The sequence below is a fragment of the Arachis ipaensis genome, chromosome B02 (genome assembly GCF_000816755.2).
Source record: "Arachis ipaensis cultivar K30076 chromosome B02, Araip1.1, whole genome shotgun sequence".
NCBI classification, from domain to species: Eukaryota; Viridiplantae; Streptophyta; class Magnoliopsida; order Fabales; family Fabaceae; genus Arachis; species Arachis ipaensis.
In genome coordinates this window covers 75,959,154-75,973,824 of record NC_029786.2, presented here as the reverse complement: position 1 = coordinate 75,973,824, position 14,671 = coordinate 75,959,154, and the positions used below count along the sequence as shown (strand labels likewise).

At 33.9% G+C, this 14,671-nt stretch overlaps 1 protein-coding gene across 1 annotated transcript; it reads left to right on the top strand.

The window, feature by feature from the left end:
• LOC107625459 lies at positions 803-7,882 on the top strand. The gene is made up of 15 exons (XM_016328096.2): positions 803-1,308; positions 1,548-1,964; positions 2,117-2,210; positions 2,475-2,661; positions 2,757-3,012; positions 3,832-4,047; positions 4,140-4,226; positions 4,313-4,447; positions 4,906-5,019; positions 5,135-5,382; positions 5,515-5,595; positions 5,831-6,062; positions 6,491-6,589; positions 6,711-6,896; positions 7,537-7,882. The coding sequence occupies exons 2-15, from the start codon at positions 1,608-1,610 to the stop codon at positions 7,633-7,635; spliced, it is 2,391 nt and encodes a 796-aa protein (XP_016183582.1). The 5' UTR covers positions 803-1,308; positions 1,548-1,607; the 3' UTR covers positions 7,636-7,882.

Here is a 14,671-nt window from a genome sequence, read left to right as displayed (position 1 = left end):
TGAAATCCTACAAAATACGGATATTTTGTTGAGTTATGGTGTCTGCGTATTTGACATATTTTTAACACGACACTTATGGATATTCGTCCTGTTGTGTTAAATGGTATCTTAATAAATTTTTTTTTTCAAATACGTTTGGACACACTTAAATACCATTATGTATCAGCGTGTTCAGTCTTATTTTTAATATATATCCTTAAAATAAATTTAGATTTAATATATAATTATTTATTAAAAAAAATATTTTAAATACTTGATATAATTAAAATAAAATATTAAAATATCATTACGATTTATTTAAAAATATTTTATATTTTATATGTAGATATTTCTGTTACGTAAGATTTTAAAATTTACGTGTAGACGTGTCCTGTATCTAGGGCTGAAAGTGAGCCGAGCTGAGCTGAGCTAGACCAAACTCAAACTCGGCTCACGAAAATTGAGCTTGGCTCATGGCTCGACTCATTAACAATCGAGCTTATTTCTTAAGCTCAAGCTCGGCTCACTAAAAACTCACGAGTTGGCTCGAGCTCACGAGCTGGCTCAAATAAGAGAAACATAAATACATAATCTATAATTCTATATCAATAAATTATAACTTATANCGAGCTGCTTATCCAAGCTCAAACTCGGCTCATTTAATTTATGAACTCAATTCCAAGCTCAAGCTTGGCTCACCAGCTCACGAGCTTAACTTATCGAGCTGTTAACGAATCGAGCTCAAGCTGGCTCATGAGCTGGCTTGACTCACTTGCGGTGTCTGTGTCCGTGAGATGTGAATCACTGAAATTCGGATCCCCCTTTTTTGTTTTCTTGTCACAATTCACAAATTACAAATCCGATTCCCTTTTCTGGTTCCTGTTCTACGAAACCAAAACAACACCGTTTATCTTTTTCTAATTGTTGACCCGAAAGGAAAAATTGAAAAAAGAATCATACCAACCAGAATGTTAACATGTGCAGAACGAAACAGTCGCTGTGTTGTCTCAAATTTAATATAAGTCTGACAACTTGGGTTCTCACACTTGCTCGAAAAAAACTCCAGAAAAAAAATGAAGAAAAACGTTGTTTTTTTCCAACCCCATTGACCAAAAACGTGACTCGCACAAATTCTCTAGAGGGAATTAAAGAAAGGAGCTTCTTTTCTTTATTTGTGTTGAAATTGGATTCATCTATTAATTTGGGTGGTCCCCTTCCACTGTGTGAATCTTTTGCTGAATTTGCTCCTTCTGGGGTGGCTTCATTTTCATTCCTGTGTATGAGGTTTCTCTGTTTTGGATAATTTCTTTGGCTTCAGATCTGGGAAAGGTGAGTCAATTGTCTACAATGTTTGAACATCACTCTTGCTAATGTGGGATCAGTTTCTTGTAGTTGCCCTTTGTTTTGTTGAATTCAAATTGTTGTTTTATGTAACTTGTGTGTTGAAATAAAGAATCCATTAACAGTAGTGAGTTGGGGTACTCTTTATGGTTCAATTCTGGTTTAGTTGATCCTTGTAATGGCTATGCTCTTTGTTTGCATTGATGGTGATGGTGTTGTTATTTCAGGTTTTGGTGTCAAGGTGATGAATTGGTAAAGTATTTTGTAGTGTAGAGGATTTGTATAGTATGGCAAGAGACTTGTTAGATTTGGTAAATGTGAAGAAACGGCGATGCTCTTGGTCACTTGTAGCAACAATTGCTTCGGTTTTGGCTTTGGTTTCTGTTGTGCATCTGTTCTTGTTCCCTTTGACCCCTTCTTTCAATTACTTTAAGCTTGCTCAAGATTCTTGCATCCCACCAACCAATGCATCGGCTGAATTTCCGATCAACCTTGAGAAGGAAGAGCCGGTTATTGATCTGAAGCATCAGTTCCCAGCTGATTTGCATGAAGCTGTTGTTTATCGAGGGGCACCATGGAAGGCTGAGATTGGCCGGTGGCTTGCAGGGTGCGATTCTGTAAAAAGGGAGGTCAACATTACTGAGGTGACAAGGGATACCTATACAGCTTTACCTTGTTTTCCCATTTCATGTTTAGATCATTGACTTCTTTTTTGTTTTTGAATAAGGAATTTTGTGTTTCAGTTACTTGGTAGTTTCACTAAACATATATGGTTGTGATTGTGGTCTATTAACAGATTATAGGTGGCAATAACTGCAAAAATGATTGCAGTGGCTTGGGCGTTTGTAATCGAGAATTGGGACAATGTCGATGCTTTCACGGTTATACTGGTTAGTTCTGTTCCCTCCTTTCACTTTCTTGACCTGATACATGATCTTTAATGAGAAGATGACTTAGCACATTAGCTCTCATTCACATTTTCTGGTGACTCATAAATCAGACACAATTTCTAGCTCAAGGATCTCCTGAGTTGTTTTACAGAAAAATTACGGAACTTGTTTATATCATTTTCTACATATGTTTGGATATATTGCACAGAACATAGTTGATATTTTTTTTTGGTCTGAATGTTATACTATTTTATGTGGTGACAGGAGAAGAATGCACTGAGAAAATGGAATTGGAATGTAACTACCCAGGATCACAAGAGGCCCCGTTTGGTCGATGGGTTGTCTCAATTTGCCCAGCCAACTGTGACAAAACAAGAGCAATGTGCTTCTGTGGTGAAGGCACAAAATACCCAAATCGACCACTGGCAGAAACATGCGGATTTCAATTTAAGTATGGAAGTTCATTTTCCTAATTGAATTTCATTGACTATCTTTTGCTTGAGTACCATTTTAAGTCACAATGCTTACATCTTACATCTACTTCAGTCCACCTTCTGAACCCGATGGTCCCAAAATAGTGGATTGGGCCAAAGTAGACCAAGATGTGTTCTCAACTAACAGTAGCGTACGCGGTTGGTGTAATGTGGACCCAGCAGAATTCTATGCTGGCAAGGCGAAAATCAAAGGAGAATGTGACTGCAAATATGATGGTCTTTGGGGCACACTATGCGAGACGGCTGTGGAATCTGTTTGCATCAATCAGTGCTCTGGACATGGCCACTGTCGGGGTGGCTTTTGTCAGGTGATTCTTGTGTATTAATGTGAAGTGTGTTTTTGCTGTCTGACTTGTTTCTAGAAGAAAAACACAGTAAACTGCAATGTTTTCATTTGTTGCGGTTGTAGAGATTGGCTCGTAGAAAATAAAATACTACTAAAACATATTTGATTAAAAATTTTTAGAAAATGTAGGTTCATTTTGAGAAAAAAGTGTCAAATTTTCCTAATTTTGCTGCCAACGTTTCTCTATTTAGAAACAAATTAACTTGATGTTAGAAGGAGAATAAACTTTAGAGATGAAATGGGATATTTATAGAAGAATTCTGTGGACTAATCATAGTTTGCCTCCTCTAGATATGCATTTTCAATTTCTGAGGATTTTTGTGTGATTCATTTTCAGTTCTGAGGGCACTTTTATATATAAATAAGAAGCCTAGAACATGAAGTTGTTCCACTTGATATTGATCTAAAATTATATGTATGGAAAGTCTTTGAAACCTAAATGCCGGGTTTATGTCTCTATCAAAATAGTGTCTAATTTCATTTAAATCACATTGAAATGTTCTTCAGGGGGTAACTTTTGCGTATAAAGTCAGTTAGTTACTATTCTGGGATGAGATTTTGTGGCTTTCATCTATTTCATGCAAGGTTGATGGCCTTTTTTCAGGTTATCTCTAGATGACATGATGAGGGATTTGAAATTTTGTTTTTTGTTTGTCTATTTTCTTCCTGGTCTTTTCGCTCTTTTTTTTTTTAATTATTATTTTCTGGATTATGGGGGTTCCTTTGTGAATTTTCTCTTCATCCCAATAAACTTAAATAAACTGAATTTAATGATTTTCAGTGTAACAATGGGTGGTATGGAGTAGATTGCAGTGTGCCATCTGTGATATCTTCTATACGAGATTGGCCGAGTTGGCTTCAACCTGCTAAGATTGAAATTCCTGATGATCTTCATGTTAATGGAAAAATTGTCAATCTCAACACAAAGGTGGCAAAGAAAAGGCCTCTTATATATGTTTATGATTTGCCCCCCGAGTTCAACAGCCTCCTCCTTGAGGTTAGGATCAGCCGGTTGTCAATCTTGGTTATCTCCGGAGAGCTAGTTTTGGTGCTTTTTGGTTTTAATTTTCTTCCTCTTCATTCTTACAGGGACGCCATTTTAAGTTAGAGTGTGTTAATAGAATTTATAATGACCATAATCAAACAATATGGACAGAGCAACTGTATGGTTCCCAGGTATTTTATGAAGTTTAGGTTAGAGCATTTCAGTTGATCAAATTTAGAACTATCGAAATATATTTATAACTTCCGATTATTTACAGATAGCACTTTACGAGAGCATCTTAGCTAGTCCTCACCGAACATTAAATGGCGAAGAAGCCGATTTTTTCTTTGTTCCTGTTCTTGATTCATGTATCATAACTCGTGCCGATGACGCTCCTCACTTGAGTATGCAGGTATATTGCATTAACTGTTATGCTGTTGTATCTTGTTGCATGTGGCATATGTATTAGAAAGACAAAGAGTTTCAACTTTTCAAGCATGCACATTTTATTTATGTTGATAGTCTTCTGAGTTACAAAATTGCTATTTATGGAAGATTGGTACAATCCTAATGTCTATGTCACATGGATTTGCTCTCCATTAATGACTAAATAAACATACGTAATAATTTCAAAAGGGTAAATAGAGTTGCATCTAATATTCTTTTCCCTTGTTAGGAGCTTCAATATATTCTGTAAAAGGATGGAAGAAGGATAGAAACATTCAATTACCTATTCAATTACCTTTTACTATGTGGTTGTAGATCTTTTTTATATTATACAGATATATTTATCATGTGTTAGCTAAAAACTCCATGTTTAACACTAATTACTTCTCACAACTTTTACTTTGTTTTCCTTTATAACGCTAGGATCATTTGGGATTGAGAAGCTCTCTCACGTTGGAATATTATAAGAATGCATATAAACACATTGTTGAGCAATACTCGTATTGGAATCGCTCATCAGGAAGGGATCATATCTGGGTATGTCTAAGAAGATGTGTTTTTCTGCTCCGAAGTTTTGTTATTGAAGTAATGTTAACCGTATTAGATTGCTTGAAGCATATGCTAATGTTGTCACTTTTGTTTTTGAAGGCAGTTTTTTTCATGGGATGAAGGTGCTTGCTATGCCCCTAAGGAGATATGGAACAGCATGATGTTAGTTCATTGGGGAAACACAAACTCAAAACATAACCATTCAACCACGGCCTATTGGGCTGACAACTGGGATAATATTTCTTCCGAACGAAGAGGCATCCATCCATGTTTTGACCCCGACAAAGATCTTGTGCTACCTGCATGGAAAGTTCCGGATGCTAATGTGTTGACTGCAAAACTTTGGGATTGGTAAACAATTTGTCAATACATTAACTGTTAGTCATTTGCTTTCCTTTCTTGTCATGCTGGTTGAGTTTCAAGTGCTATTTCTTTAAAGTTCATGAAATCAAAGAACTCAAACATATTATGGTTTGACTTCAGGCCCCGCGAGAAGCGCAAGACGTTGTTCTACTTCAACGGTAATCTAGGTCCAGCTTATGCTCATGGAAGACCAGAAGATTCGTAAGTTAACTGGAGAAGTTTCTGGAATTTTAGAGGCATCTGTAGTATGATTCATTTCTCTTCAAAGAACATTCACATTGTCCCTAGTCAATAATCTACAAACTTTCTCCCAAAATTTTGTATGAAATTGAATGATTTCTCACTTTCTTGTTAACAAACGTGATTGGATATATTTGTTGGTAATTATTGCAATGTTACGGAACATGCGGCTTCAACTTTTTTGGAAATACTGCAGGTATAGCATGGGTATACGACAGAAACTTGCTAAAGAATTTGGATCAAGTCCTAACAAGGATGGAAAGCTTGGAAAACAGCATGCCGATGACGTCATTGTGACCCCGTTGCGTTCTGAGAACTATCATGCTGATCTAGCAACTTCTGTTTTCTGCGGCGTGCTGCCTGGTGACGGTTGGAGCGGTCGCATGGAGGACAGTATCTTGCAAGGGTGCATTCCTGTGGTCATTCAGGTAGTAAATAATACTTCTTCTCCTTCTTGATAGAATCTACTTAAGAATTGTACTTCTTTTGCTCCTTGTCAATATAATCTATAAGACAGTTTGGTACTGAATGGTTAAATCAGTTAACGGCTAAAAAACCAATAAAAACCGAATCAGTTCAATTGATTTATCGGTTTTTTGACCTTTTTTTTTACTGCTTATCCTACAACTGGTTTTTACTCTGAACCGGACCAATTTAGTGGTCGATTTCTAACTAACCTGGTCAAATTGGCTGGTTCGGTTTGGTTCTCAGAACCATGAATAATTCAGCCCTATCAATTAGAGATTAGAGTGCTATTTGTTTATATTCATGATAATGATCTGAAATTTGTTTATATTTCAAAATTAACGAAATGATGAATGATTGCAGTCTTTTGCCTTGTTTCTCTGTGCTGCAGGATGGAATTTTCCTGCCATATGAGAATATGCTCAACTATGACAGCTTCGCAGTTCGGTTACCTGAAGATGAAATTCCTAACTTGATAAAGCTTCTTCGGGTTTGTTAATTTGTTACCTGTCTTTTTATGGCTTATTTCATGCATTGTTGTTGATGGGACAATTTATGCATTCTTAAGCAAAGATTGTTCTGAATGGTTTGTGATGTGTTGCTTCTTTCAGGGATTCAATGACACAGAAATCGAATTCAAGCTGGCAAATGTTCAGAAAATCTGGCAAAGATTCGTGTACCGTGATGCTGTTATGCTCGAAGCTGAAAGGCAAAAAGCTGCTTTCGGACACGTTGATGATTGGGCCATCGAATTTGTAAAATTGACAGAAGATGATGCCTTAGCCACCTTCATACAGGTTTTTATCTTCCTTTTTGTCAAACTTTTAAATTTTAACACACCTTACATATGCAAGTCATAAGAGCAACTTTATTTCATGATACTCAAAACCTTTGATTACTTGATAGAAAAACAAGTTTTCAATGGAGGAATAAATTTGTTGCAAAGAATATTGAATGGTAATTCAAAAGAATGGATATGATTGGACAATTGTGTAAAACGTTTTATACCATTAGTGCATCAAAATTAAACTCTTTTGTTAAGATACATATATCCAATTACGTAATGTCACATCAGCAATAACTCCTTTTTACATTGATCGCTTGAATGGTCATCTAAAAAATTGGATGTAATTAGAAAAAATGTTTATATCATCGATGCATCAAAATTAACCTATTTTGTTATGTGACACTTGACTTTCATTATAGGTTAAATATCACAGGGATGGATCCAATATACTCATGTTGAATTTTCACATGATCTTGCCATCTATATTTTCTTAAGTCACATGTTTTATCTGTCTCGTCTCTTAAATGAATGGTCAGAGATCACACATGACAAAGTCATTGTTGAGGGATCCACTCTAAATCCATCGCAATTTACACATTTGCCATTATAAAGGAAACAGTTATACTGACATGAATGTTTGTTGAAACAAGGTTTTGCATTACAAGTTACACAATGACCCATGGAGGAAACAAGTTCTCCATGAAAAGGAATTTGGATTACCTAAGCAGTGTCTTGCAAGCACAAACTGAGGATCTTGACTAATGTGAGAAGGTTATTTGAAACGATTAAATGGATGAAGATACTAAGGAGGCAAGTCTCCAATAGAAGTATACAGTATATCATTCAACAAAGGGTGGACGTATGTGATTCTTTTAACCACTTTCAACATAAATGCATGCACGTAAAAGTGCATTTAGCAATCCGTGTTAATGTAAATTATCATCAATGAATAAATTTTGGTAAATAATAATTGCTACGTTATTTTGGTATTCTATTTATTGTTTGTTCGTTTTCTAGTGTAATATTTGCATGCTTCTAAACATATTTAATACGGTGATGTTAGGTAACCAAAAAATTATATACAATATAGAAATATCACAAAAGGATCTTATTTTTTTGATAAGCGCGTGAATAAAATAAACCTCTTTATCACTCACCTTTCTTTGAATGCTTGGTGTCATTAATTTCTTTTTCAAAATTAATTTCAGTTTTTTCAAATCAAATTTCTAACATTTCTCAATTATATTCTTACCCATTAAAATGCAATTTTGCTCCAAAAAATTAACATCCAAAAAATCCATATTTTCCCCATTCTATTCCAACTATAATCTCACAAGAAAGAACGAAAAAAGCAAAGAAAAGAAAAACACATAACTTCATAATCGGAGCATCACATGCATTGTCTTCTATTTATAGAGGTATGTTATTTATTTGCATGTTCCGATCAATTGGCATAAAAATGCTTCATTATCAGTTGTTGCATATGTTTGGGTTGGATAAAAAAGATGAAGTTTTTCATTATCAGCTGTTGTATATGTTTGGGTTGGATAAAAAAGATGAAGTTTTTAATCTTTATTTCGCATTGAGTGGTTTACGGGGAAGGGAACGCCGCCGCGTCCTAATTTTCTGGTTGCATAAATGGTGTTTTGTAGGTGGAGATGATGAGATGGTTGCAAACTGATAGAAATCTATGGCATTCGTATCATCACCAGAAATTTGAACTTCTTTAAACACGTTGCAATCCACAACTATAAAGTGTTATTGGCCCTGTTCTCGGTGATTTGTTCAACCACTTTAGAGTGTTCTTAGCCCCTTTTTATCAATGGTTTGTTCCACACAATGCACACATTGATTCACAATTTGATATTTTATTTTATTTTATATTATTTTATTTCATTTTAACATTTTTTTAATTTCCTAGTTTGCTTGCTACGTGGTGTGCTTTGATTAAAGAGATTAACACAAATAAAAATGACATTATCATATATGTATGTCTATATATGTAAACGGTCCACACACTTTAGCTTTTATTTTTCAAGCTTTTATAAATAATAGAGTAATAAAATAGATCATATATAACTAAATTATAATTTTAACTCTCAATTTATGTGAATTATATAAATGGTGACATTTAAATTCATATTTTAGAGATTAATCATGTTAAGTGTATCAATTAAAAAGTAGCCATTAGGTTTAAGTTGGTTAAAAATTATGCATTATTTTATTTGGAGCGAGTCTTTTATCTTCATGAATATGATCATGATACTTGGTGAAGTATTGACAATTGGACTTAGGTATAATTGCAATTGTGACTTGCTTAAGAAGACCTTTGCATTGGTCAAGTAGCGTCAATTTGTAACTCTTATATCATGGAAGTTATGCTAGTTATATTAAGCATAGATGTTATTGTAGTTATGTTAGTACAAATTTTGGGATGTTATATTTAAGTTAAATGGTTTAGTTAAGTATACATCTGTGTTACTCATGATCAGGTGTTCAAAAAACAAGCATTAAAATTGGCTCGTACTAGGACAAAAGAAGATACACATAAGGCGTAACACTCCAGAAGGAGGATGACAAAAAATGGTTAGGGGTGAATTAACAAAAATGTCAATTTTAAGTACCTGTTACATAAATAATAAACTAAATAAACTAAATTAACTTGGATTTTATGCATTAATAGTAAATGTTAATACCAAATTTCTCATTAGTTGTCACTATGTGTTGATTATGATTGTCTGTGTAGAAAATATTAGTCTCTAAATACTCGTCATATTGCGTGACTTCAGTTATGAAGCATTTAAGTTCAAAAACGGGTGGAGAGAAAATAAGGGAGGTTGAGAATATGGGCTTTGGCTGGTTGAGATATGTGCCTGAATGGGCTGTCAACCAAGATATGATAGTGGCCATAGCATCATCATACAGTCGGGATGAGAAGTCATTGGTTGTCGACACCAGAAAAATGCCCATAACGGTTGAATTCATTGTGCGATGTTTTGGATTACCGAACCATGGTAAGTAAACCCCCAAAGAAAATAGGAAGAAAAGCAAAAAAAGAAAAATTTGTCACAACAATCTCATTGAATATATGTATTATATAAAATTAACCAATAAAGATTTATGCGTTGACTCATTTTCTGTTTGGCAGGGGCGAGTTTCAAGAATCTAGAAACACTAGAAGAGCACCGAATTTTTAACAGCTTCATAGGAAAGACACAAGCCAATTTGAAAAATGATGTTATTATATGTTCCATGTAGTCCGATGACGATAAAATCATTTTCCAGAGACACTTCATTATGCTGATATCGAAGTGTTTGTTCTTTCCCTCGCCAAAGGCCACCGTTTCAGACATACATATACTAGTTGCCATTGATGTATCGAACCTAAGGTAGATCTATTGGGTTAGGTACATTTACGATAAGCTAATTGTGGAGATTGAGAGGTTTCATGATGTAGGGAAGAAGACAGTGGATGGTTGTATGCTCCCGTTGCTGGTGAGCTGTATATCCCTAATCTTTGATTTTTTGTCTGTTAATTTATAATATATTTTGATTATACTAACAGCTATAACTTTCAGATAATATATCTCCATGCTAACAAAAAAAGTAGATTTAGAAAGATACAATGGAAGAGAACCGTGGATCAGAGACTAATCGCTTGCTGATCTGAAGATGATGGATGAAGAGTAAAGTACATCACATTTGGTGAGGCATAGGATAAACATATAATTTTTTAATAGTGATAAGTATGAAAGATATGTTCACGTAATCACTTCTTTTATGCTCCAACAAATATAAAGCTTATAATTTGTCTACTGCAGGGTCTTCTAAATTTAATTGGGATGAAGTATGATCTATCGAAAAAGTACAGTTGCGTATCAAAGAGAGGATGCGTTAGGGAGAAAATAAGGTGTAAGAGGAAGATATGTAAAGAAACTTCCACGGGGGATGAGACTGAGACTGAGACTAACACACGGACTGGATATGCATCCGCTGATAAATTTGATGAAAGTCCTTCAGAAAAAGTCAAGTTAATAATTTTCCAGTTATAATATAAAATTTTATTGCTCTAACTTGCCTCTTTTTAACAGTATACTAGTATCAATTTTTTTAATTTGAACATCTGTGTTAAAATAATTAATTATTACAGTTGTGTATAAAGTTATATCATATATATATAGTAATTTTAATATACATTTTTTAGATATAATGTTGAGCTTAGTTGCTAAGGATAGCAACTATAATTAATTTTTTTATCTAATTTTAGAAGTGTGATATCATTTTTTTAATTTGTAGATTTATCTTTAACTTTTTTTTCCATAAACATCTACTTTATCATTAAAATACTATTGCAACTACCTATATTGAGCATGGCAATTGACTTTACACATTTAGATGTATCTTTTTATTTTTTAATTGTTCACTTCATAAATTAATAACTTTGAAATTTATGTGAGTATTTATAGATTAATATGTATAACGTCATTTCTACTCTAGCTCATATGCATACTTTAATACTTTGTTACTCAGCTGCTTTGGGTTTAATATATATAAGTTGTATGACAGTTTGTTTATCAATATTGTAAATGAATAAAGATTTTACTAATGCTAATACTAGTTACCTTGAATAGGAGTTTGAATAGTTAATATTTGCCATAGATTCGGATGTTATATATGTCTGACACATGATATTATTTGTGTGGCCTTATGGATGTTAACTGTTTGGAATTGCGAATGTTACTATTTATTATTTACTTTACTCTGCACCCAGAAGCTTTGGAAAAACTTTCGAATTAAAATCATGTATACATTTGAGCGTATTAGATTTACAATGATCGGATTATATTTGTGTTATTTAGATGCCTTTTTTATTATCTCCTTTAGTTACTTAACTTTCAATTTATTTAAACGGAAATTGCAGTCAAGATTCCAAAAAATGATGCATTGGGGAGAATACAGTGTGTATGAAGAAGACATATAAGGAAACGCCCACGAGGGATGAGACTATGCCAAACACACCTATTGGAAAGGCAACAGATGATAATGTTGATGAAGGGCCTTCAGAGAAAAGGTAAATTAGTTGAATTTAGCCTTAATACGAAATATTGATATTTATAGTAGGTGCATGACTTTTTACTTCTGATGCTTTCCTATTTTTCAGGTGTTATATGTAATCAACAAATGACGTTATCTGTCTAATCTTATGAGTGTTACTCTACTTTCTTTACTTTAGTTCACGCTATAAACCTTTTGGAAATACATGTTTCCTACTAAACCAAAGTATAAAAGACTTGCACGAGAACTTGCAATAGGCACTAAATTAAAACGACTTAAGTGCTAATTAATGTGCAGTGATCCTGGAAAAGGACCCAATTCAGCCAATCCCATCATTCTCGCTTGGCATTTCCCAGATGCACATACTAGACTCATCGCCCGGATCTCCAGTAATAAACAGAAAATATAAGAAAATCAGAAGATGTGGTGAAAATACCAATGCCATCACGGGGTGCTGCAAGACCTACAAGGGATGACATAAAAAGGATATACAGGTGGGTGACAGATCATAGGGTTGCACAGTATACCAAGCTCGCATGGATTCGAAATGGTGATAATGTTCAGCTGTGGTGAGCGGACATGCAATTATTGGGCTGACGGAGAAGAGTAAGTGATACGGTAAAACCGAACAAAAACTGTCAAAATTTGGTGAGTATGTATTGTGCATGAAAGTGGTGTGAAATGCATTGTTTTTATTCTATTCATGTGGTTGATTACTATTGTGCCATGCTCAATGCTTCGAGCAATGCAAGATTTTGCACGGATTTTAACTATATTTCGCCGAGATTAATGGTTAGTGCAATCTGCCTTAACCACTTAATATTAATTAATTCCCACAATTGCCTTGGTAAAGGACAATTTTAAAGATATACGAAATCTTTAGCTATGAGCAATCACTCTTCATTATTAGCTTAGGTGTTTAAATAATCAAAAATGGGTTTGTAAGCGCTAATATTGACTGATGATAATATTGAATGAGATGTGGGCACGAACACGAGATTCGTCCCTGTTCTTAGAGGGTTCATAGGTCGCAGGCACTAGTTAGATGCGGAAAAGGCAAAATAAATGAAATATGTAAGTAATTCACGTAATTGCTTTTCATTTATACACAAAATCTTCTTTTCATTGTAAGCATTTGATAAAAAAAGAACTATATGCTAACATGCTTTTGTTACAATGAAGTGGTTTGTTCCAGTGTGTCAAAATGATCACTGCTGGCTATATGTACTCCATTGGGATACTGATAACCTATGGGTGGTAGACTTCATGCACAATGGGCCAGACTCCGAGCGGCGAAAGAAAATAGACAAATATGTTGTAAGTGAGAATAGAATTGATGATGATTTTTTTATGGGTGTTGCTTGTTACTTTTTGTTGTATGTTGTTTTAGTTTCCTTCCCTTCTTTTTTTATTTGGCTTGTCGTAGGACTTTCTTCTTCAAGAGTTGGCTGCAAATGTAGACCAGAGAGTAGAATTTACAGCTAAGAATTTTGAGTGTTGCTATGAAATAATGATCCCAAAACAGCCAAATGGGTAAGTGGGCTCGAGATGAAAACTAGAAAAAGTAAAAAGAAAACAACTGAAGCAAAATTTTAATATATTGGCATGACTCTTTATTGTTTGTGTTGGATAGGTGGGACTGTGGCATATATGTTATAAAATGGATGGAGATGTGAGATCCAAAAAGCTTGGTAAAGGATGAAACATGCCTATTTGGACGACGGTTAGTGTAATTCAAAACATATGCCGATGCTTATTTGCTTATTTAATATATAATTCTTTTTTGATGCATTTTACTTATAATGTCTGAATTTATATTTGATTCTATAATATATTTTATATGAAACAAATATACATATGTTTATTATTACAGGCCCAGCTGCAACAAATTCGGAAGGAAATGGTAATCGACATACTAATTTGCAAGGACATCTCTAGGAGTATGGTAAAGGGCGTACTCAATGTGTTGCGTTGTCATGTGGATGATATGGGCAAGGAAAAAAGAGTGAAGATCCTTGGACAAATCCAAGGACAAGATCACTAATTCGAAGGGCGGAATAGGCTAAAAAAGCTAAATAGAACTATAAACAATAACTTGGGATTAGAGTTGATGTGTGTGTATTTACTGTTAATATGATTTTAGGGTCTTGTGAATGTTACCATGAAATATTTATGGATGTTATTGGATTTAAACAAAAAAAAAGATGCACCTTTTTTATAAGTTAGCTATACTTGATAGCAAGCTAAATATATCTACAAATAATAAATTGAGATTAGAGTTGATGTGTGTATTTACTATTGATATGATTGTAGGATTTTATGGATATTATCATGAAATACTTATGGATGTTACTTGATTTAAACAAAAAAAAATGATGCACATTTTTCATAAGTTAGCTATACTTAACAACAAGCTAAAAATATCTACAAACAATAAATTGGGATTAGAGTTGATGTATGTGTATATATACTGTTGATATGATTTCAGGATTTTATGGATGTTATCATGAAATACTTAAGGATGCTATTGTATTTAAACAAAACAAAAAAAAAAGCCTGAATACGCCTTTTTGATAGCTACTTTTTTAAATAATAAATTAAATATCTTATTGTGTATGAGCCACTTTTTTACTTCAACTTTAAACTTTATGTAATGCATTGATTTATCATAATGACCAAATTGTTAACTGAATATTTTCTATTTTAAATAGTAGTAAGAAATAATAAAGA

What these genes read in the sequence shown, in the direction of transcription:
- LOC107625459 (XM_016328096.2), top strand. Translation starts at nt 1,608, where the DNA reads ATGGCAAGAGACTTGTTAGATTTGGTAAATGTGAAGAAACGGCGATGC. An exon ending in GTCGGGGTGGCTTTTGTCAG is followed by an intron (nt 3,013 to 3,831) that starts GTGATTCTTGTG and finishes AATGATTTTCAG; the next exon opens with TGTAACAATGGGTGGTATGG. An exon ending in ACTTGATAAAGCTTCTTCGG is followed by an intron (nt 6,590 to 6,710) that starts GTTTGTTAATTT and finishes TGCTTCTTTCAG; the next exon opens with GGATTCAATGACACAGAAAT.